Raw genomic sequence first — 21,465 nt, forward strand, 5'->3', positions numbered from 1 at the left:
GGGGAAGAAAATGCGTAAGGGAAATGAATTTTGAGCCAAATCTGAAAACTTAACTGTTTCCTCATGTTTGGCAGCTCAAGACTGCAGAAGGTCCAAAAAGCATGAGCTGAAATTGCCAGGAGGCAGAACTGGTAGCCAAATGTCTTTCCTATGATTGATAGGTCTGGTTCTGTCTCTGGGAGCTGCAGATCAAAGGAAAACCCAATGCTGATATCATAAACCAATGTATGATGTAATTTGATTGTGATTTCAGATATTTTCTGACCTGTTCTAACTGAAATAAATGGCTTAATTTTAAACACTGAAATTGTGTAGGCATGTTGACAGTTTGGCACAGGGTAATTTGGGGCATCCATCATATACAGCACTATACTATTAATGTGGTAATTTTAGGGACTCTTCATATTTGCAAGTTACCCTTTAACATTTAGAGTTGTGTAGAAACTGGAAATAGTTATTCATGTAATGAAAATGTTCCCTAAATGCAATGTCAAAAGTCAAATATAATGTCAGTGTCATGGCACAATAGGTTCAAGTTATTCTCCTCTAGAGAAGAGAGATAATGTTGAGCTCATAAGCAGGCATAACAAGTATGTCTTGCATAAATGTAGCTCCTGCATGAGAGATTGAAAAGCTATTCTTCACTAGCTCAGCAAAACGTAGTATACCATATAATTCCCAAAGTAAAATCAGTGGTGGGTTGAAGCATGGTAAGTGATGAGTGGCTGAACCAAGCCTCTGTGCCTTCCTCCATCCAACAATGGAGCTTGTAATAAGGTTTGGGACAGAGACTTTTTAATAAACCAGATAAATCTCAATAGGAGCTTTTCAGATATTTAATTAACTTTCACAAAAATATTTTTTTTGAATTAAATTATATTGTTCATTCCTAGGCTAGAATGCAGTCTAATTGGTGGTGTTCTGTCTCATTTAACTCTTCAGTTTAGGTTTGATGGATGACTTGGCAAAGTGACTATTACACTTAAGGCCATATTTTTTTCTTGATTCACACAAAGAATTGCCATTGGCATCAATGGGATTGTCTACGTGGACTGAGGGCAGAGTAAGGTCCACAGAATGATAGCTAGTAGGTACATGAAAGAAATCTTTTGCTACCCAACCTGACTTCCCCACCAAACACAACTTCCTACATCATTCCCACTAGTGGCTTATCTAACCTACTTTTGAATGCCTGTAGCAATCGTGTATCCCAACTTCTCTGGCAACCTGTTAGTGACACTTATTTTTCCTCAATGGTATGGTCTGAGGGGAAAATAAATATACAAATAAAATGGTATGTATAGCTACATCCTGTTCACTTTACTCATACAAGTAATCCCATTGGCATCAACTGGATTACTCATGTGTACAAGGTAGGTTAGATTTGGCTTTAAAAGCCCTAACTGAGACCCTCAAAAGCTAGAAAATGAGATAGGTTTGAACCAAGCTCTTTTTTCCTCCATCTGCAACAATACTAGGTAGAAAGTGGAATTTCGCTTGTCACAAATAAGCTCTTGCTTGCTCATTCTGACAGGAAAAAGACATTATCCAACAATGAAGCAGCAGTAGGAGGCAAGAAGGAAAGGAGCAGTTGTAAAAAAGCTATATCACTTGTAATTCTGAAATTCACAGTGTCTTGCAAGTTGATGTCTTACAGGGAAAAAATCTTCCTTCATTTGGCCTCCCACTGTTTTGCTGACCTTTCCCCATTGGAGTGGTAGCAGGAGGCAAAAATAAAAGTGGTTTTATTCCTTGTGAGGCACTTAGCTGCTAAACACTGTGAATCTGAAAATTACAGTAGTTGTGCAATATTTCTTCAAAACTCCTCTGCTGGTAATTGTTCCTGAGCACAAAATTAAGACTAGAAAAACAGAAGAGCATTAAACACCAAAGACCAAATTCTGATCTCAGATATAGTGGTGTAAATCCAGCATAATTCCAGTGGGATCATCAGAGTTATTCCAGACTTATCAGAAATCAGAATCTGATCACAGGTTCTCAGCATTTATCTTTCCTCTTCCAAGCTAAAAGAACCATGTATTTCCCTTTGTGTTTCACTTATTTGCATCAGTATGTTTTATTCAGCATTACTTGAAGCTTTTGTTGTGTTTCCATATCAATGAGTTCACAAAAAAACCTTCAAGGTTAAATAAACAAAATATGTATATAAAAATATGAAGCAATTCAAAAATGAAGAAATTGATTTTTTTATTTTTATTTTGCCTATTGATTTTGCTCACAGAAAAAAATCAATACAGTAGAAGTTTACAGACTTTGAAGTTTGATAATACATTCTTAATACAATAAAGAGGTCAAAACCTCTCCCAAATCATAAATTCTACCACTTGAAATTGACTACAGGTGGAGAAAGAGGCAGACCACCAGTTCCTAAAAGATAAACATGAAGGGTGATATAATTTGGATCTAAATGCATAGCAATCAAAAGGGAAAATGTGATCTTTAGCTTTGTAATTCAATATCAGAAAAGGCATATTGTGAAAGCAAGAGATAGAATATATGTACCATTTATTATTGAATACAACATAGTTTCCGCATACAACTGCACCAAATTTAGACCAGACATTCGAAAAAGTCAAAGTTACACCTTAGAGTTAAGCAAACATTTTGAAACATTCATTAATACTTAAATATCCCTGTTTTCTGTTATTTATGATGAAGATGGGTTATATGAATGAAATATTATTTAGGAACAGAGTATTCAGCCTCTTCATCCTCTAAAAGACATAAACCAATGCACTAAGTTGGTGGTGTCCCAATATTTTTTTTAATCTCTTGGGTACAAAAAATATAGCCTTTTTTTATTTGATATATTTATCTTAATAGGGACTAGAAATGCAAAGGGGATCTCCCTATCATGCAGTTTTTATTTAATCAAAATGAAAAGCCTTTCTTTGTACACTTATTCAAATCAAGGAGAGGTCTTTCATATTCAATACTTAAGAGTTTCTTATCCATTTGGATTAGATTATGTTTATCAATTAAAGTACAAAATTTCTATATGCAGGTTGATGGCTGATTTCTAAGTTCTGTGATAGGACCATTTAACACATTTTGGTTTCTTCTGCATATCTACTTTAAATGCCTGATGAAGTAATTTTTCAGCAAAATCCAAAGAGTCTGAGTCTTCTCAACTCCTCAAGTAGCTCAAGGTTTCTAAATGATGAGACTGTGTCTGGTTTTCCAAGAATTCAATTCTGAGGTATACTTTCCATGTTCTTTGTTCATCTAGCACATGCTCAATTTTTTTTCTCTACATATAACTGATTGCTTACGTCAAGCATTGAAAATTCAATCCCATCCGCACTCCTCTCCCAGTTATTAACTGAAGCAATAATCTGATCAAATTCAGTTTCAAAATTTCTGTCCTCTCAAACACAGATTGAAGGGGAAAAGGTCGTGTCCTCCATTTCATACTCCTAAGTAAGAAGGTATTTGATCCTGTTCCTTGATGGATGATGATTTCAGCTTACAAAACCTTTCTCACATCCCTTCTTTTTTTCTGTTTTGGAATCTTGAATCAGCTCAGTGCCTTCCCAGATACATCCAAGAGGTAATTTGAATCTCTTGTTTGCACAATGTTTGTTTATCTGTTTTGAATAATTCTAAAGTTCTCAGGTTTTCATTTTTATTTTTAAAAAAGAACTTTGTTTTGCACATCTTCTCAGTTCTGCAGTCACCCTGCCCCCTGGGAATCGATTTCTTAATATGACAGTAAGCAGGTTTTACATGTTTTATGATCCAACATACATTACAGTTGGAGCTTTATTTATAAATGTTTCACTTACGAGCACATACATTCATTTTACACGATTCCTCAATGTGGCCAGGGGGCTGCGTAGTCTGCACTGTATCCACCTACAAAAAATACAAAAATATATGTCTGCTTACCGGGATGTGAGCAGGGCTTAGCTAACCTAACCCTATAGCACGGATTTTACACCTGAGCAGAGAGAATCCTCTTCTCTCCATTAGGTCCAAGCATATTTCATAAGATAACTATATCACAATGAAAACAGTTATAACAATTTGCATTCTATTTACCAATATATTGGCAATTTAAATCAAGTGCACAAAGTCCAGTATTAGGTTGGTTTTATGGCGTATGATAGGAGAAATATACTAAAATCTGTTTCCTTCATATCCTTAGTTGTTGTTGTTATTGAACATGCTTCGTCATGGAACAAGAAACAATATGAATCTTCCAAGTATCAGTGACAAACACAGCTTTCTCTCCCCAAATGATGGACTTAATAATACCAGTTGTCTTAGATTAGGAAAATCTAGAACGGGACTCTTACAGAAAGTAAAAGCAGCAGTACAAGACAAAGTCTGAAAAGCAGCAATATCCTGGGATGCTGTTTGTACAATGCTGTGAACATGTAAAGCACTGTGAAAGTGCTGGCTATTAAGTATCACTATTATACTACAGGATGGACATAAAGAAAATGAAGCATTAATGGTTTTCTTGAAGTGCTGTGATCAATATGTTGATGAGATAAATGATGCAGTAAAAAGACATTCATGCCTAATGCTAAAAGAAAGCAGCTTTCCAATGCATTGTTCAAGAACAGCTCTTAAAATATTATTCAAGAACAATGCATCTTCATGAAAATACTAACCCTGCAATGCTGTCATGTACAAGATGGTTACACAAAAAGGGCAGTTAGGTTTTATAAGGTAATTTTCTGAATGTTTGTTTATTTTATTAATTACCATTATTTCCTAATTTGCACCCATCACTGCTTGTTCCTTATTCTCCATCATGTTGATGGATTGTGGAACTCTTCCGGATCCATCACATAATGCAAGGTTAGTCCCAATTTACACAAGTACAAGACAACAATATCAAGTATGTCTAAGAAGCAACATTTGCTTTATGAGGATAATCCATAAAAAGCTGCCAAATGTCCTCAAATAAGTAACGTCTGTTCCCCAATCTAAATGTGATCTTCTCACAGGAAGCCATCTGGGACAAGCATGCAAAACATTCTGCCTTGGTTTCAGCAGCAATATATTTACAATGTCTCAGTAAAACTCTTCACTGCCATTTGTCCAGTTATCAAGCATGTTTCTTTGTGCTGTTTCCCCCATGTCAGAGGTGTCATCCATGGGCAAAAATACAGGACTTTCCAAAACAGTGGAATCGAGATATATCAAAAGGGCATGGTTTTCCCCAGAAGTTGGAAGCTTCATCCTTACCCATCAGTTATTTATGTATTCACATGGAATAAATGTAGTTGTGCTACATTTATTGAGCACAAGCTATTTCATGTATCTGCTGGATTGAGCAAAGCATTTCAGCCTCCTCCAATGTGTAGTCAGAAGGGATCTCTCTGCCTACTTGTGAGTTTAAGAGCCTTTCAGTTAACTCCAAGATGCAAACACAAAATTGAGTATCATGTGCATTTGTAAGATTCTCTGGAGATCCATAAAAATGAACTGATTACACTCTTGCACATGCAGAGTGTTTTTCATCTGTGACAGATGTGTTTTATGTTAATGATATTCTTCAATTTAAAAAAAAAGTCATCAAACTATAATTCAGTACAAGATAAAAATAAAAGCAGGGCTTATTTTTTTTACCATAAATCCACTAGCCAAACCCATGAAACAAATAATGAGAGTAAAGATGGGTCCTCATCGGACCTTCAAAAGGTTCCAGGCACAAAGCCATAGTGGAGAGTTCAACCCCTCTCCTCCAGCCCTCTAATGACTGCTAGGAAAGGTTAGGAAACTCCATTCTCTCTCTCTCTTCTCCTCCTTCATGGAAGTGGGGGAAGCTGTGCGCTTCCTCTCTCTCCTCTGCTCACAATGGCATAGGGAGTCTCCCTCTCTTATGTTTTCTGGGAAGTGAATGCTATTGTCTCCCCATCTTCCACATTTCTCAGTATGGGTGGGCACATATATTGAGAACGGCAAAGAGTGCCCAAGGTTCAATCAGCTCTGTCTACAACCAGAAAGATGCATGCAAAGCAACCATTAGAGTGACTGCTCAGTGTGAGAACAAGACCCTTATGGCTCTCTGAAAGGCTGGACTCAGGGCTGGCTCCAGGCACCAGCTGAGCAAGCTCGTGCTTGGGCGGCACATTCTACGGGGCGGCATTCCGCCCAATCCTAGGGCGGCATGGCCGCTTTTTTTTTTTTTTTTCCCGCCGATCCGGCCACCCTGTAGGGGGCGGCAGCGCGGAGGAGGGGAGCGCCCTGCTGGGAGCGGGCTGCGCTCCATCTGCCCCAGCCGGTGCCAGGTCTGTAGCAAGCCCGGCAGGGCAGCCTGCATCCTTCCCTCCCCGCTGACCGGAGCAGTGCGGAGCCCTCCCAGCAGGCGGCGCGGCGGTCGGGGCCGAATGGTGAGCACCCCACTGAAGCCCTAGCCACCCCCCTTCTCTCTCTCTCCCCTCGCTCCCTCCCCCTCCCCCTGCTAGCCAGGGCACATCTGCAGCGCAGGGAGTCCCCCTGAACCCTGGCTCCGACCGCCCCGCAGGTTTTTTTTTTTTTCCTGCTTTGCCGCTACGGCCACGCCACAGGTTTTTTTTTTTTGCTTTGCCATTCTGGCCGCCCTGATTTTTTTGTTTGTTTGTTTTTTGCTTGGGGCGGCAAAAAAGCCAGAGCTGGCCCTGGCTGGACTCACTCTATCAGGAATATGGGTTGCCATTGGCATGTGAGCATTTCTACCGCCTTGAATATGTTAGATGTATAAGTCTATTTCATATAATTGTTTCATAACAGAATATGTAACAGAACACAATTTAACAGAAATAGATTATAGATAGCTGGCAACCACACATGACTACTAAATCCATGGAACTATTAATTTATGCAAGCACACATCTCTTTACTGTTACCTCGTCCTCTCTACCTACCTACCCTGCCTGTGTTACTTTATTCACAAGTTGCGTATTATCTAAATCATTCCTTGTGAGTAATTTGGGACAGTTTGTCTTTGTGTAATTTGCTTGCTCAGCACCTAGTACAATGTGGCTCTGACCTCTGATTGGGGTGCTCAAGCACTATCAAAAATGATTATTAACAATTATAAACATTATTTAAAATGTAAAAAAGAACTACAGAATTTTGTAGCATGCATGGTGGTGGCTCTAAGTGAAGCTGAAGTCATGGCACACTCATTGTTGATCACTAAAGCAAGTATCAGACAAAAATGTAGCTTGTGATGTATGTTCTGTCATATGCCACAAAATGCTGCAAGCTTACTTATAAAATTCTGCAATGCATACAACTACATATACAGTTTACAACAGTAAGAGCAAACAGGCTATGAAAAATGGTGATATATACAGTAGAAAACATTTATCCAAGCCTCCAGCTCTCCGGATTAACCAAACCACCAGCACACACACAGGAATATGGGAAATTGATGTTTCAGCCCCGGGCGGTGGGGCTCAGGCTGTCAGCCCCATGTGGTGGGGCTCCGGGTGCTGGACCCCAACCGCCCAGTTTTATATAATAAAATATATTAATCCTCTTACTGATGATGTCGAAAAGATTAAAAAACCTTAAAGATTTTTAATATTAACATTTGATAGACATGCCTGATCAGCTAAATACGTGTATATAGAGATTTCACTCAATTTAATAAAATAATTAGAAATGACTTATTATACGTGTTGTAATGATGCTCACTTTGCTATATGGTAACACCCTGTTATACAGAAAGATCTGAAGACTGCATTCCTGTATAATGTCTATTTAAACAAAAACTAACTGTTGTAATGAATATTTTGTTTCTGATATTTACATGTCAAAGATTTGTAAACTTGTTAAAACACCTTAAATAAAGAAATAAATGTTGTTGTTGTTGTTTTAAAGAAAAATACAAAAGAGTGAGATACTATAAGTATGGTACAGAGCTTCAACATTAGTTGGGGTTGATTGTCCTCTCATTTAAACTTGTTTAAACCTCAGTCCTGGAAAAATCATGGAGCAGGTCCTCAAGGAATCAATTCTGAAGCACTTAGAGGAGAGGAAAGTGATCAGGAACAGTCAGCATGGATTCAACAAGGGCAAGTCATGCCTGACTAACCTAATTGCCTTCTATGAGGAGATCACTGGCTCTGTGGATGAGGGGAAAGCAGTGGATGTGTTATTCCTTGACTTTAGCAAAGCTTTTGATAGGGTTTCCCACAGTATTCTTGCTGGCAAGTTAAAGAAGTATGGGCTGGATGAATGGGCTATAAGGTGGATAGAAAGCTGGCTAGATCATCGGGCTCAACGAGTAGTGATCAACGGCTCCATGTCTAGTTGGCAGCGGTATCAAGTGGAGTGCCCCAAGGATCTGTCCTGGGGCCAGTTTTGTTCCATATTTTCATTAATGATCTGGAGGATGGTGTGGACTGCACTCTCAGCAAGTTTGCAGATGACACTAAACTGGGAGGAGTGGTAGATACGCTGGAGGGTAGGAATAGGATACAGAGGGACCTAGACAAATTAGAGGATTGGGCCAAAAGAAATCTGATGAGGTTCAACAAGGACAAGTGCAGAGTCCTGCACTTAGGACGGAAGAATCCCATGCACTGCCACAGACTAGGGACTGAATGGCTAGGCAGCAGTTCATCAGAAAAGGACCTAGGGGTTACAGTGGACGAGAAGCTGGATATGAGTCAACAGTGTGCCCTTGTTGCCAAGAAGGCTAACGGCATTTTGTGCTGTATAAGTAGGGTCATTGCCAGCAGATCAAGAGACGTGATCATTCCCCTCTATTCGACATTGGTGAGGCCTCATCTGGAGTACTGTGTCCAGTTTTGGGCCCCACACTACATGAAGGATGTGGAAAAATTGGAAAGAGTACAGCAGAGGGCAACAAAAATTATTAGGGGGCTGGAGCACATGACTTATGAGGAGAGGCTGAGGGAACTGGGATTATTTAGTCTGCAGAAGAGAAGAGTGAGGGGGGATTTGCTAGCTGCTTTCAACTACCTGAAAGGGGGTTCCAAAGAGGATGGATCTAGACTGTTCTCAGTGGTACCAGATAACAGAACAAGGAATAATGGTCTCAAGGTACAGTGGGGGAGGTTTAGATTGGATATTAGGAAAAACTTTTTCACTAGGAGGGTGGTGAAGCACTGGAATGGGTTACCTAGGGAGGTGGTGGAATCTCCTTCCTTAGAGGTTTTTAAGGTCAGGCTTGACAAAGCCCTGGCTGGGATGATTTAGTTGGGAATTGGTCCTGCTTTGAGCAGGGGGTTGGACTAGATGACCTCCTGAGGTCCCTTCTAACCTGATATTCTATGATTCTATGATTCTATTCCCAGCTGGTTTAAATCAGCATTTTATACTTAATGCTGATTTACACCAATGAGTATCTGGCTAATTGACTTCGATGTAGTTATTCCTGATTTACACTGGTTAAGTGAAAGATAATCAAGTTAATTATCTCTAAGATTCCAACTTAAAATGAGAGCATAAAAATGGAAAGAATAATATTCCTTGAAAGGGACATTTAAATATCATTCACTCCCTGTTCATGCTCTCCTTTATTATTCACTTCCTGATCACACTAGGCCTAATTCCAAGTGTCCAACAGAAGGTTCTGAGCACCATCCACACCCTGTGAACTCTATACAAGTTTCAAATGCTTAGCACCTCTGAGGAGGCACTCAGCATCTCACAGGACAGGTTCACTATCTGCTGTCATTCACCTTGAGTCACACTTTGCAATAGTGTGGAGTGAAACAGGACACATTCTTCATGGTATGCATATATTCTAAAGAGATTGGCTAGAACCTGAGGGACATTGCTCTGAAGTGAACTTTTGTCATCCTCATGGGATAATGAAATAATCCATTTAGGGTTGCCAATTTCGTATTTCAAACCTGGACACTCCAGGAAGAGTGCCAGAACCTCCCCGATCCCACCTCTTCCCCCTCTGAGATCCTGCCCCTGCCCCACTTCTTCCCAAGGGCCCCACCCCTGTCCTGCCTCTTCCCCGAGGCCCTGCCCTGCCCCTGCCTTTGAGGCCCACCCCTTCCCCAAGGCCCTGTCCCCATTTGCTCCTATTTCCCCACATCGCTCATTGCTTTCCCCCTTATCCCCCTCAAGGTCGGGAGAACCTCGCCTGTGGAGCCGGGGCTGTGAGCTGCAGCCATCTGACACAGATAGGAGGCAGCCCTGGCTGAGTAAGGGCTGGCACGGGTGATGACCTGGCACCTCCCTCCTCCCCCTCCCACAGTAACTTGACTTTGGATGTCCAGTCAGTAGATCTGACCAGATACTGTCAGATCCTCTTTTCTATCACACTTTCCAGTGGAAAGCCAGGCACCCGGCCACCCTAACATTACAGGTCAAAATTTTGTAGTCAAAAATTAAGCATGTCTACAGAAACCAGTTTCTACATGCCTACAGAAACAAAACAATCAAACACTACCCAACAAACAAACAAACAGAATCCCTAATTACTCTACATGAAAATCAGTAACCGATCACAGTACTTAGGCCTTGATGTTCAAGTTGTTAGTTGACTAAGACAACATTCCAGATTATAAGGTAAATAAACTCATTAACCTTAGGTTGTAATTAACAACTTTACAAAGTATTCTCACTTAGAAAGTTGCCTCCAGCAGGGGCTTAGGGGTGGGAATGGAGACGGAATCTGTAATTTGAAAACAGAGAAGGCAAAGTGAAACATTTATAAAGTATGTAAACATCACAAACTTTAAAATGTAATAAGAATCAATTACAAGAACTATCTGTATGACAAGAGAGAATTATCATAGCATTGTTCTCTGTTTTCATTTTATATACAGTGATTTATTGTAAGCAATTTATCTTGTTATAATTTCTCCAATGCAAGTCGGAGTGGAATAAAACACTAACCAAACTAGACTCTACTGGAAAGGTGAGAATAGAGCTCACTGATATATTTATGCTTACATAATATGTACCTTAAAATTCTGTCACTCCTCCCTGGTGACAAAAACTGTAGTAGGAAACAGTACAAACATTAATCGTGTCTCATAAAGAATATAATAAGAATAAAAAATGCTACAAATTTAACACATCTTCCTTATATTCTTCAGACTCCAAATGGTCTTTGTTGAAAACTGTAACAATACTGGCCAGCATTCATATCCCAGTGAAATAAAATGCCTGACAAGAACAAGGGGAAATGAACAACAAGCACCGATGGCCTTATATGCCTCTGAAACTGTAATCATCCATACTGAGAGGTTTGTGCTTCTCTGTAAACAACATATAGAACCAAGATGGCTCTAGGTACAGCTAAAGCAACTAATTGTTTGAACTACCTGCAGGTGACGAAAGCCAATGCCACAAGAAATAAAAGAGTGATCTAAGGCCTGGTCTACACTAGGAGTTTATGTCGAATTTAGTGCCGTTACATCGAATTAACTCTGCACCCGTCCACACCACGAAGCTATTTAGTTCGACATAGAGGTCTCTTAAATTCGACTTCTGTAATCCTCCCCAACGAGGGGAGTAGCGCTAAATTCGACATGGCCATGTCGAATTAGGCTAGGTGTGGATCGAAATCGACGCTAATAGCTCCGGGAGCTATCCCACAGTGCACCACTCTGTTGACGCTCTGGACAGCAGTCCGAGCTCGGATGCTCTGACCAGCCATACAGGAAAAGCCCCGGGAAAATTTGAATTCCTTTTCCTGTCTGGGCAGTTTGAATCTCATTTCCTGTTTGGACATCGTGGCGAGCTCAGCAGCACTGGCAACGATGCAGAACTCTCCAGCAGAGATGGCCGTGCAATCTCAGAATAGAAAGAGGGCCCCAGCATGGACTGATCGGGAAGTGTTGGATCTGATCGCTGTGTGGGGCGACGAGTCCGTGCTTTCCGAGCTGCGCTCCAAAAGACGGAATGCAAAGATCTATGAGAAGATCTCTAAAGCCATGGCAGAGAGAGGATACAGCCGGGATGCAACGCAGTGCCACGTGAAAATCAAGGAGCTGAGACAAGGCTACTAGAAGACCAAAGAGGCAAACGGACGCTCCGGATCCCAGCCCCAGACATCCCGTTTCTACGAGGCACTGCATTCCATCCTAGGTGCGGCCGCCACCACTACCCCACCACTGACCGTGGACTCTGAGGATGGGATATTGTCGACGGCCGCTTCCTCGGACATGTTAGCGGACGGGGAAGATGAGAAAGAAGATGAGGAGGATGAGGCAGTCGACAGCGCTTACAAGGCTGATTTCCCCGACAGCCAGGATCTCTTCATCACCCTTACAGAGATCCCCTAGCAACCGTCCCCAGCCGTTAACCCGGACACGGAATCAGGGGACGGATCAGTCAGTAAGTGTTTAAAACATCTAAACATTTATTTTTAGAGAACAGGAATATTAACAATATTAACAATGGCTTTTGCATGATTACTTTGCCCTAGGCGCTTAACGGTTCAGTCTCTGGCAGTGCAACTACTAAAAAAAATCTAACAATGTCCGGTTTAGCATGATTGTTCTGCCCAAGCCGCTCTACTGTTTAGTCCCTGCCAGTGCAGCTACAGTAAAATCCGGTCTATATGTCCGGGGATAGAGCAGAAATCCTCCATGGACATCTCCACGAAGCTCTCCTGGAGGTAATTGGAAAGCCTTTGCATCAGGTTCCTGGGGAGAGCGGCCTTATTGGGTCCTCCGTAGTAGCAAACATTTCCGCGCTAGAAGACAAGTAAGTACTCCGGGATCATTGCCCTGCAGAGCATGGCGGCATACGGCCCTGGTCTTTGCAGGCTTTCCCGAAGCATCCTTTCTTTTTCCGTCTCTGAAATCCTCATCAGAGTGATGTCGCTCATGGTGACCTGCTTTGAATTAGGTAGGGGAATGTTAGTATTGGGACTGCTTGCCTGTTCCTTTACAGAACTGTAACCGGCGGTTTACAGCCACGCGGTGGAGGCGGGAGAGGGGCAGCATACAGGGATCTTTCCCTGGGACAGCCGCGAGGGGGTGGGACAGGGGCAGAGTTCATGCTTGCCGGATTGCTGGCAGCAGGGACTGGCATTGCTTTCAATGTGAAAGGAGGCCAGTGCTACTATTAAAGTTTTAAGCAGCCACAAGTCTACGGCTTACCATGTCGGCCTGCTACACAAATTCCGGTGTCCTGCCCCGCTTCTCTGATGTGCACTGCAAGACCCCAGGCACTGAATGCGAAGGCCGAAAATTCGACTTTGTCCTGAGTGCGCATGTGATAGGTGCTGTGCATGGTCTTGTTCACAGAGAAAGACTATGTTCTTTGTTCACAACGAAATTTATCTTTCTGAGGAATTCACTCCCTTTTTGCCATTCCCACTGCTGCGACTGTCTCCCAACCCAGCCTGGCATCACACTCCCAGAGGCTAGCGCAGATTAGGCGTAGGAAGAAGAGGACACGGGAGGACATGTTCTCGGAACTTATGGGCTGCTCCCGAGCCCAGGCAGCCCAGCAGACCCAGTGGAGGGAGAACTTGTCCCAAATGCACTGATCACACATGGAACGGGAGGAGAGGTGGCGGCAGGAAGACCAGCAGGCGACTCAAACGCTGCTTGGACTAATGAGGGAGCAAACAGACACGCTCCGGTGCCTTGTGGATGTTCTGCAGGACCGGAGGCAGGAGGACAGAGCCCCGCTGCAGTCTATCTGTAACCGCCCTCCCCCGCCACCAAGTCCCATACCCCCCTCACCCAAAGTCCAAAGAAGGAGGGGCGGCAGAGTCCATGAAAACTCTCACTCCACCCCTGCAGACTGCTCTACTACTAGAAGGCTCTCATTCCCCAAAATTTGACAAGTCCTTTCCTTCCCGCCTCACCCAAGCCCCCGTCCAAGTTTCACCCCCCAGTTTCATATGTAGTTGCTAATAAAAAATACGTTTCTGTTAATTACTGTTTCCATCATGTTCTTTTAGAGGAGAGTCTGTCTGAAGGGGGGGAAGGGGGTTGGTAATTGGACAGGACAGTCACCTTTACCAGGGTACAGAGGCGGGGGCAGGTTCAGCAGCAGGGCACACACACAGTGCAGTCACTAGTTACCCTGGTAAGTCTGGGAGGTGGTTTTCATGTTCTGTGGGGGGAGGGTTGCTCTGTGACTTTGTGGCGGGGGAGGGCAGTTACTGATCTTATGCAGCGGTCCTTATCCTGGATCACAGAGCCACGCAGCAGGGGATCTGTAACCGTCCTCCCCCTGCCACAAAGTCACATAGCCCCCCCACACACAGAGTCCCGAACAGGAGGGGTGGCAGGCTCCGTTGAAACCACCAGTCCACCACCGCGGAGCCTGTCATTCCTGGAGTTTAGAAGCGTCATTTGCATCACTACACTACACCCGCTCCCCACCACAGTCTGCATCCCAGTTTCAACACTTTCCCACGAAAACAGTAATAAAGAAAACGGTGTTCATTAACAAAATTCAAGTGATTTTATTTTTAAGCGTGGGTTGTAAGGGGGGGAACGGGGTATGTAACTGGAGAGGATACTGAACATTTAGTGGGTAAAGAAACGGGGGCAGGTTCAGCTTCTCTGTACACAAACTGAAAAGTCACAGGTTACCCTGCTCACTCAGGAACCTAGCTTTCAAAGCCTCCCGGATGCACAGCGCATCCCGCTGGGCTCTTCTAATTGCCCGGCTGTCTGGCTGGGCGTAATCAGCAGCCAGGCTATTTGCCTCAACCTCCCACCCCGCCATAAAGGTCTCCCCCTTGCTCTCACAGAGATTGTGGAGCACACAGCAAGCTGCAATAACAATGGGGATATTGGTTTCGCTGAGATCACAGCGAGTCAGTAAGCTTCTCCATCTCCCCTTGAGACGGCCAAAAGCACACTCCACCACCATTCTGCACTTGCTCAGCCGGTAGTTGAAGAGTTCTTTTTCAGTGTCCAGGGCGCCAGTATAGGGCTTCATGAGCCAGGGCATTAGCGGGTAGGCTGGGTCCCCGAGGATGACTATAGGCATCTCCACATCCCCAAGAGTTATTTTGTGGTCCGGGAAGTAAATACCTTCCTGCAGCCGTCTAAACAGACCTGAGTTCCTGAAAACACGAGCATCATGAACCTTGCCCGGCCATCCGACGTTGATGTTTGTAAAACGTCCCCTATGGTCCACCAGTGCTTGCAGCACCATTGAAAAGTAGCCCTTTCGGTTGATGTACTGGCTGGCCTGGTGGTCCGGTCCCAGGATAGGGATGTGAGTTCCATCTATAGCCCCACCGCAGTTTGGGAATCCCATCTCGGCGAAGCCATCTATGATGACCTGCGCGTTTCCCAGGGTCACTACCTTTGAGAGCAGTACCTCAACGATTGCGTTGGCTACTTGCATCACAACAACCCCCACGGTAGATTTGCGCATGCCAAAGTGGTTCGCGACTGACCGGTAGCTGTCTGGCATTGCAAGCTTCCAGAGGGCTATGGCTACTCGCTTCTGGACAGTCAGGGCTGCTCGCATCCGGGTGTCATTGCGCTTCAGGGCAGGGGACAGCAACTCACAAAGTTCCATGAAAGTCCCCTTCCGCATGCGAAAGTTTCGCAGCCACTGTGATTCATCCCAGACCTGCAGCACTATGCGGTCCCACCAGTCCGTGCTTGTTTCCCGGGCCCAGAATCACCGTTCCACAACATCAACATGACCCATTGCCACCGTGATGTCCTCGGCGCTGGGTCCCGTGCTTTCTGACAAGTCTGTGCTACTCTCAGACTTCAGGTCCTCACCGCGGTGCCGTAGCCTCCTCGCCTGATTTCTCTGCATCTGCCTCTGGGAAAGGTGGATGATAAGCTGCGAGGTGTTGACAACGGCCACAACTGCAGCGATGGTCGCAGCGGGCTCCATGCTCGCAGTGCTGTGGCGTCCGCGCTGTCACTGCCCAGAAAAGTGCGCAAACTGATTTCCCGCCAGCGCTTTCAGGGAGGGAGGGCGGTAGTGACGGACGGATGACGACAGTTACCCAAAAGCACCCTCGACACATTTTTTTACCCAGAAAGCATTGGCGGCTCGACCCAGAATTCCAATGGGCAGCGGGGACTGCGGGAACTGTGGGATAGCTGCCCACAGTGCACCGCTTCCTATGTCGATGCTTTCCCCGTTAGTGTGGACTCACAAAGTCGAATTACTGTCCTTAGTGTGGATACACACATTCGACTTTGCAATATCGATTCCACATATTCGATTTAAGTAAAATCGAACTACTCTCGTAGTGTAGACATACCCTAAGTAGGATAATCAGACCATATTTTTGGCTTCTCTTGTGTGGATGTACAAGGGAATGGTGAAAGGAGCCATTCCCCCTTGTCATACCTGCTGTAGCAGATTCCAAGGAATGCAAAATCCTACCTCTTATGCTCTGGAAGTACAATGGGGGAATTACAGTTCCACCCAAGAGTATGAAATATGACCATAGTCCCCCGACCTTTTCACACCAGCCCACCAGGGTCACTGCTGGGTGAATATTCACTATATGCTGTTAAAGGGAGTATGTTCCCCCATGTCCTGCCTGTCTGTATTCTCTGGAGGAAGTGCCAATTGTTCTATGCCACTCCTAATATCCCACTAGCATACCAGTGGTTTATCAAGCCATTGTCTATCCCTAAATGAGACTGAAACAAAAGAACCTGAAACAAGACAAGATTTCCAAATCTAAAGTGTGCAAAAACTAAGATGGAACCGAAACTCATATATTTGGGAATGCAACTGTATTTTTAAAAGGCATTGGAACTGCCAAAACATGTGTTCTGTCATTTTTCATGGAACTTATTGCTAACTGGATAACTTAAAACTCCAAGGAATTTTGTCTGTCAATTAAATTCTTTGCTCACTACAATCTTCATCTACACACTCAAGGTCACCAGAGATTGCTAGAGAAGTGATTTTGTGAGAAAGACATTATTCATGAAACTAAATGTTCTGTAAATTTATTTGCAAATAGGCTAGTGTGAAGTGCCAAGACAAGGATGATACAGCTGTTGTTTTCGATATACTATAAAGCATTACTTCTCATTTCACGGGCATAGGAGACACAGCAATGCATTGAACGGATAACTGTCTCACAAATGGAAATGCCAATTTTTAAAGGATGTGCAAGAATTAACAGCTATATGTGTCCCCTGATATAAGCAGATTCTCACTGTGTGCATAGATCAAGAACAATATGGTCATAAGTAACTAAAGATTCAAGAAATGATGTTTTCTTAAAGATCAATACAGTCTAGTGTGTAGACCAAGGAACTGGATCTAGGCTTTTAAGTTCCTCCTAAATCTACCACTGATTTGCAGTCGAAGGCATTATAAGGAAGTCATAACTTCTCTGTGACTCAGTGTATTCATCTGAGTGAGTATCCTTAAATTTGCCTCTCACACAGAGGTGTTGTGAGGATGAATTAATTAACTTTCCCAATGCATGTTTTGTTCCTTATATCCTTGCTATATATTTGTGAAGTAATATGCAGGAAGTTTAACAGAGAAATTATTGTATTCGCAAGGCAAACCAGTTTGACCTTTACATTTTACAATTAATAATTTTCTCGAAAATTATGTTCAATACAAAAGGGATTTTGAATATATGTCTCATTGATCAAAGAAACTATAAATCTTGTGCTTTAAAATAAGTTGCAGGTTTTGAAGTTCTTAATCAATAAGTGATATGGTGTTTCTTAACAAATAAAAGTTTACTGGATACTGTTTGTCTTATAAGCCCACTGATATATATTGGTTTAATTAAAGTCTTTCAAATTAGCACATGGATGTTATGTGCTGCAAATAATTGTTCTCTACTCACTTTTTTGTTAATGGAAACAGAGCAAATGTTATGATCCAGAATAAATAAAAAACAAGAAGGAAAGGAAAACAAGTGTAGTTAATGAATTCACCTTTGGTTTCTTGGACATCCATTTAGATTAACCCTGATGTGATTAAATAATGATGCTTGCTAACAGTTATGGTATATGTAGGGTGACCAGACAAAAGCAAGTGTGAAAAATCGGGATGGGGGTGAGGAAGTAATAGGCACCTATATAAGACAAAGCCCCCCAAAATTAGAACTGTCCCTATAAAATCGGGACATCTGGTCACCCCTTGGTATATGTACAATTATGACCAAACATCTAACACATTATATGCTACATATTGTAGATGCTTAGCATCTCACCTAAGATACTCATCACCTTCATAAAAAGTTAAATTACGTACAGATTTTCTGCAGGGGAATGACGACTTAAGTTTACAATCTCTATTGACACATGAAAGAAAAGCATCTTTCTTTCTGACAGAATAGCATAATATTTAGTTTGGAATCAATAATCAATTTTAAATGTATAGGAGAGTTAAGTGTGCGGAGGTAACTCCTTATATATATCACCAGACATTTCCAGCTCCTTTGACAGTGTTTCAGATTTATAAATACCAGAAATATTCATCTACTATGGAAATGCCTATTTCTATCTAGGCCAAGGAGGCAAAATCAGTTTTATTTGTATACTTGTATCCATATTCAGTACGCTTATCACTAGCGATACTCAGTACTACACTAGCTTAAGAATATGTTGCTAGATATTTTGATGAATAAAATACAATAATTAAAGTATGTTTTTATTGCTTGTTTTCAGAATAAAAGGAAAGCCTTGTCAGAGACACATGCACACTAAGCATATGCTATATGCTGACTGGGCACGTTGACTCAATAACCAAGTTTGCTAGGTGACTTAATTCTAAATATTTATTTAACTCCTCTCTTTCCAACTGTAAAATGCCACAGAAAATAATCATGGGTACAAAATTTAGATACTTGAGCCCTTTGACTGGTTTTCTGCATCATAGTACATCATTTTGCAACTGAAAAGGTACTCCTCCTTTCCTTACTAACTGGTAAGCAGTTGCTATAGTAGTATCTTAAGAACCCTTTTTCTGATCTCTCTTCAGCTGCAACTTCCTCCCAATTGATCTTTCCAGAGCCGAAGCATATTTTGTATTTATTCCGGAAACACCAACATGCCAGTTTTAGAGGTTTAACTTTGTGGACTAGTGCATCAACAGGGAAAAGGAATAAACAAACAAATAAATAAATATCCCCTCCCCTCCAAATCCAACTAACCAATTGGAGCAAACTTACTGAAAATCTGAACTAACAATTCTGAACTGAGCCCTCCGAGAGTGGGTCATCACAAATTGGAATACTGAAAAAAGAAATAACATGTAAGAATTTCCATTCCTGCATGACCAGCGCATCATTTTGAGTCTGAATGATAGCTAGATATTCCTCAGTTAAATAAAATTACTTGAGAACCTTCACCATAAAAGGAGGGCTCTATTATACCACTGCTTCTGCTCTAAACAACCCATTATCTGCAGGTAGCACAAACCGTAAGCTTGGCAAAGACATGTAATGAAGACCATACACAGTTCTGCTAGTGTAGCTTCCACTCTTCCTATCTGGGAGGTGACCACTGGTCGTTTTTAGAATGGAGTTCCAAGTCCCCTTTTTTCAGAGTCAGACATAACAGAATCCTCTTTAGGGCAATTAAGCCATTTCTCAGAAAAATCCTTTGAAAGCTTGTTTAGCGGCTGTGAAGTTATAGGAGGCCAGTTTGGCATCAGGCAAGGTACAGGCTGTTTCATTATTTTCAACAATGTGGGATGGACAGGATGGCTTCTGTCACTGGGTTGCTGGCCCATTTAAGGTGAGTCTGAACTCAGGCTACCCATGGCCACCTAATTTAAGCAGTCCATCTAGGCAGTTAATTGGATAACAAGCACCTGGGCCTGACAAAAGACCATCAAGTGTCAGTAGAAGCGGGTGCTCACAGAAAGAAGCTCTTCTAAGGTAGAGGAGCGCACAGAATTAAGAACCACAAGCCCTAAGGAGGAAGGCTGTGTAACTACAGGCCTGGAAGGCCAGGACTGAGAACTGCAGGCCCAAAAGAGTAGAGCTGTGTAACCCCTGAACCCCAGGAGAGAGACTTAAGTTCCAGTTTATTTGTATTTAAAAAGTAGAAGCCAGCATGGGAATTTTGTCAATAGCTATATTGACTGTGTGGAGTTCTTCAAGGGCCCTAAGAGAAGGGAAACTGAGGCAGGAGTGCCTGTATTGCTCAGCAGGGAGCACTACAGGACAGGCACGCCCTACAACAGCATCTCTCTCAGTTCCCAAATCCTAGGAACTGAGGAAGACCTTTGTATTCTCCCTTTTCCTAAGAGGCTGCAAGTTGCATAGCAGAAGAACATTTCTGAACAGATACGTCCAGTTTTCCTGAGGCACACTCCTGGCTGGATCCAAGGGACAGATCTCAATCTCAGACTCTGAGGAAACCTCTCCTTCTTCCAAAGACAAATCTGAGAAACTAAATGTATAGACAAAAATGAGAAGGACTTTAAAAAGTCAAGGCTACTGGGTTTAAGATGAACAAACAAATATCTGGAAACAGGAGGAAGGCAATGAGAGTATCCTTGACTATATTTTAGTGATGTGTTTAGGGAGGGGAGAATGAAAAACTCTTGGCTTTAGACTCTGCTGCCAAGTAGGATTGATTTATTCAGGCAAGTACTGCAAGGAAGAGGGCAGAAAGATGGACACTTCCATTGGCCTCTCCCCTATCTGAATCCACATTTACTATGGCAGTTGCCCATTTACCATCTATCACAAAAGGCTGGGGTCTGCAGCAGGCATGACAGACATTATTTCAAGAGCAGCTGAGGCCACTGCTGCCCCTTTTGATGGTGAGAATGGCAAGAATTACAGTATGAGCAAACATTATCTGCAGTAAAAGAGGGAAGATAGATGTTGCAGGATGAATAATGTGTTGTTGTTTTTATTTTTAAGGCTAGGCTTTTCTAAGGCCTTTGAGCCTGAATCCATGCTGCATGGTAAAATTCAAGATGATGGATACAAGTGGCCTTACAGGTCACCTTCCCACTTCTATACTACTGTGAGGCAGGAGTCAAACTGTGGAGCTGAGAAAGAGTGAAATAAGAAGAGCCACTGAGACATATGGAGGTATTTCAATTTGGCTGGCTGGCTTCCCCCTGCCTATTGCTACCAGTGAGAGGAAAACTGCAGCCTGTGCAAAGCAGGCCAAGTCATTGAATAAAAATTTTCTAGACATGAAAATGGCATACACAATATACTCTAGAAAAATCTATTGATCTGGAGGTTTTCAATCCCATGGAGGGCCATGAACAGGTGTCATGGAGTCATAACTATCCTAATCTTCTCACATTGCTAAATGGAAGGGGGTCCTGGCATAGAAATCCCAGAATAAAAAAATGAAGTGTGTTCCTGTTTTTGTTCATTAATATCATGTAGTTATTTCTAGGTTATGGAAATTTAATTGAACATTTATTAGACAAAAAAATCCTAACTTCTGAGCAGCTATATAGGTGTGTGCAAAATAATATAGTGAGCTGTAGTCTAATCTCTCCAACTTTACTTAGGTCCTCAGGATATACCTATGTTCTATGAAATCTTGTTATGATCTGAAACTGTTTTGAACTAGTAATTAAACTGGGAGAATTATATTT

At 42.5% G+C, this 21,465-nt stretch overlaps 1 protein-coding gene across 3 annotated transcripts in view; it reads right to left on the bottom strand.

Moving 5' to 3' along the window:
• The window catches only part of PCDH7 (protocadherin 7), a 385,049-nt gene that overhangs the window by 316,543 nt on the left and 47,041 nt on the right, over positions 1-21,465 (bottom strand). For 2 of the 3 annotated variants that reach the window (XM_065405318.1, XM_065405320.1), the window contains exon 2: positions 3,817-3,876. The exons of the other annotated variant lie outside the window; for it this stretch is intronic. In XM_065405318.1, coding sequence (XP_065261390.1) covers positions 3,817-3,876 — 60 coding nt within the window. The remainder of the gene's footprint in view (positions 1-3,816; positions 3,877-21,465) is intronic. 3 annotated transcript variants of the gene reach the window in all.

Source organism: Emys orbicularis, chromosome 5, assembly GCF_028017835.1.
Source record: "Emys orbicularis isolate rEmyOrb1 chromosome 5, rEmyOrb1.hap1, whole genome shotgun sequence".
In the NCBI taxonomy this organism is placed as follows: Eukaryota; Metazoa; Chordata; order Testudines; family Emydidae; genus Emys; species Emys orbicularis.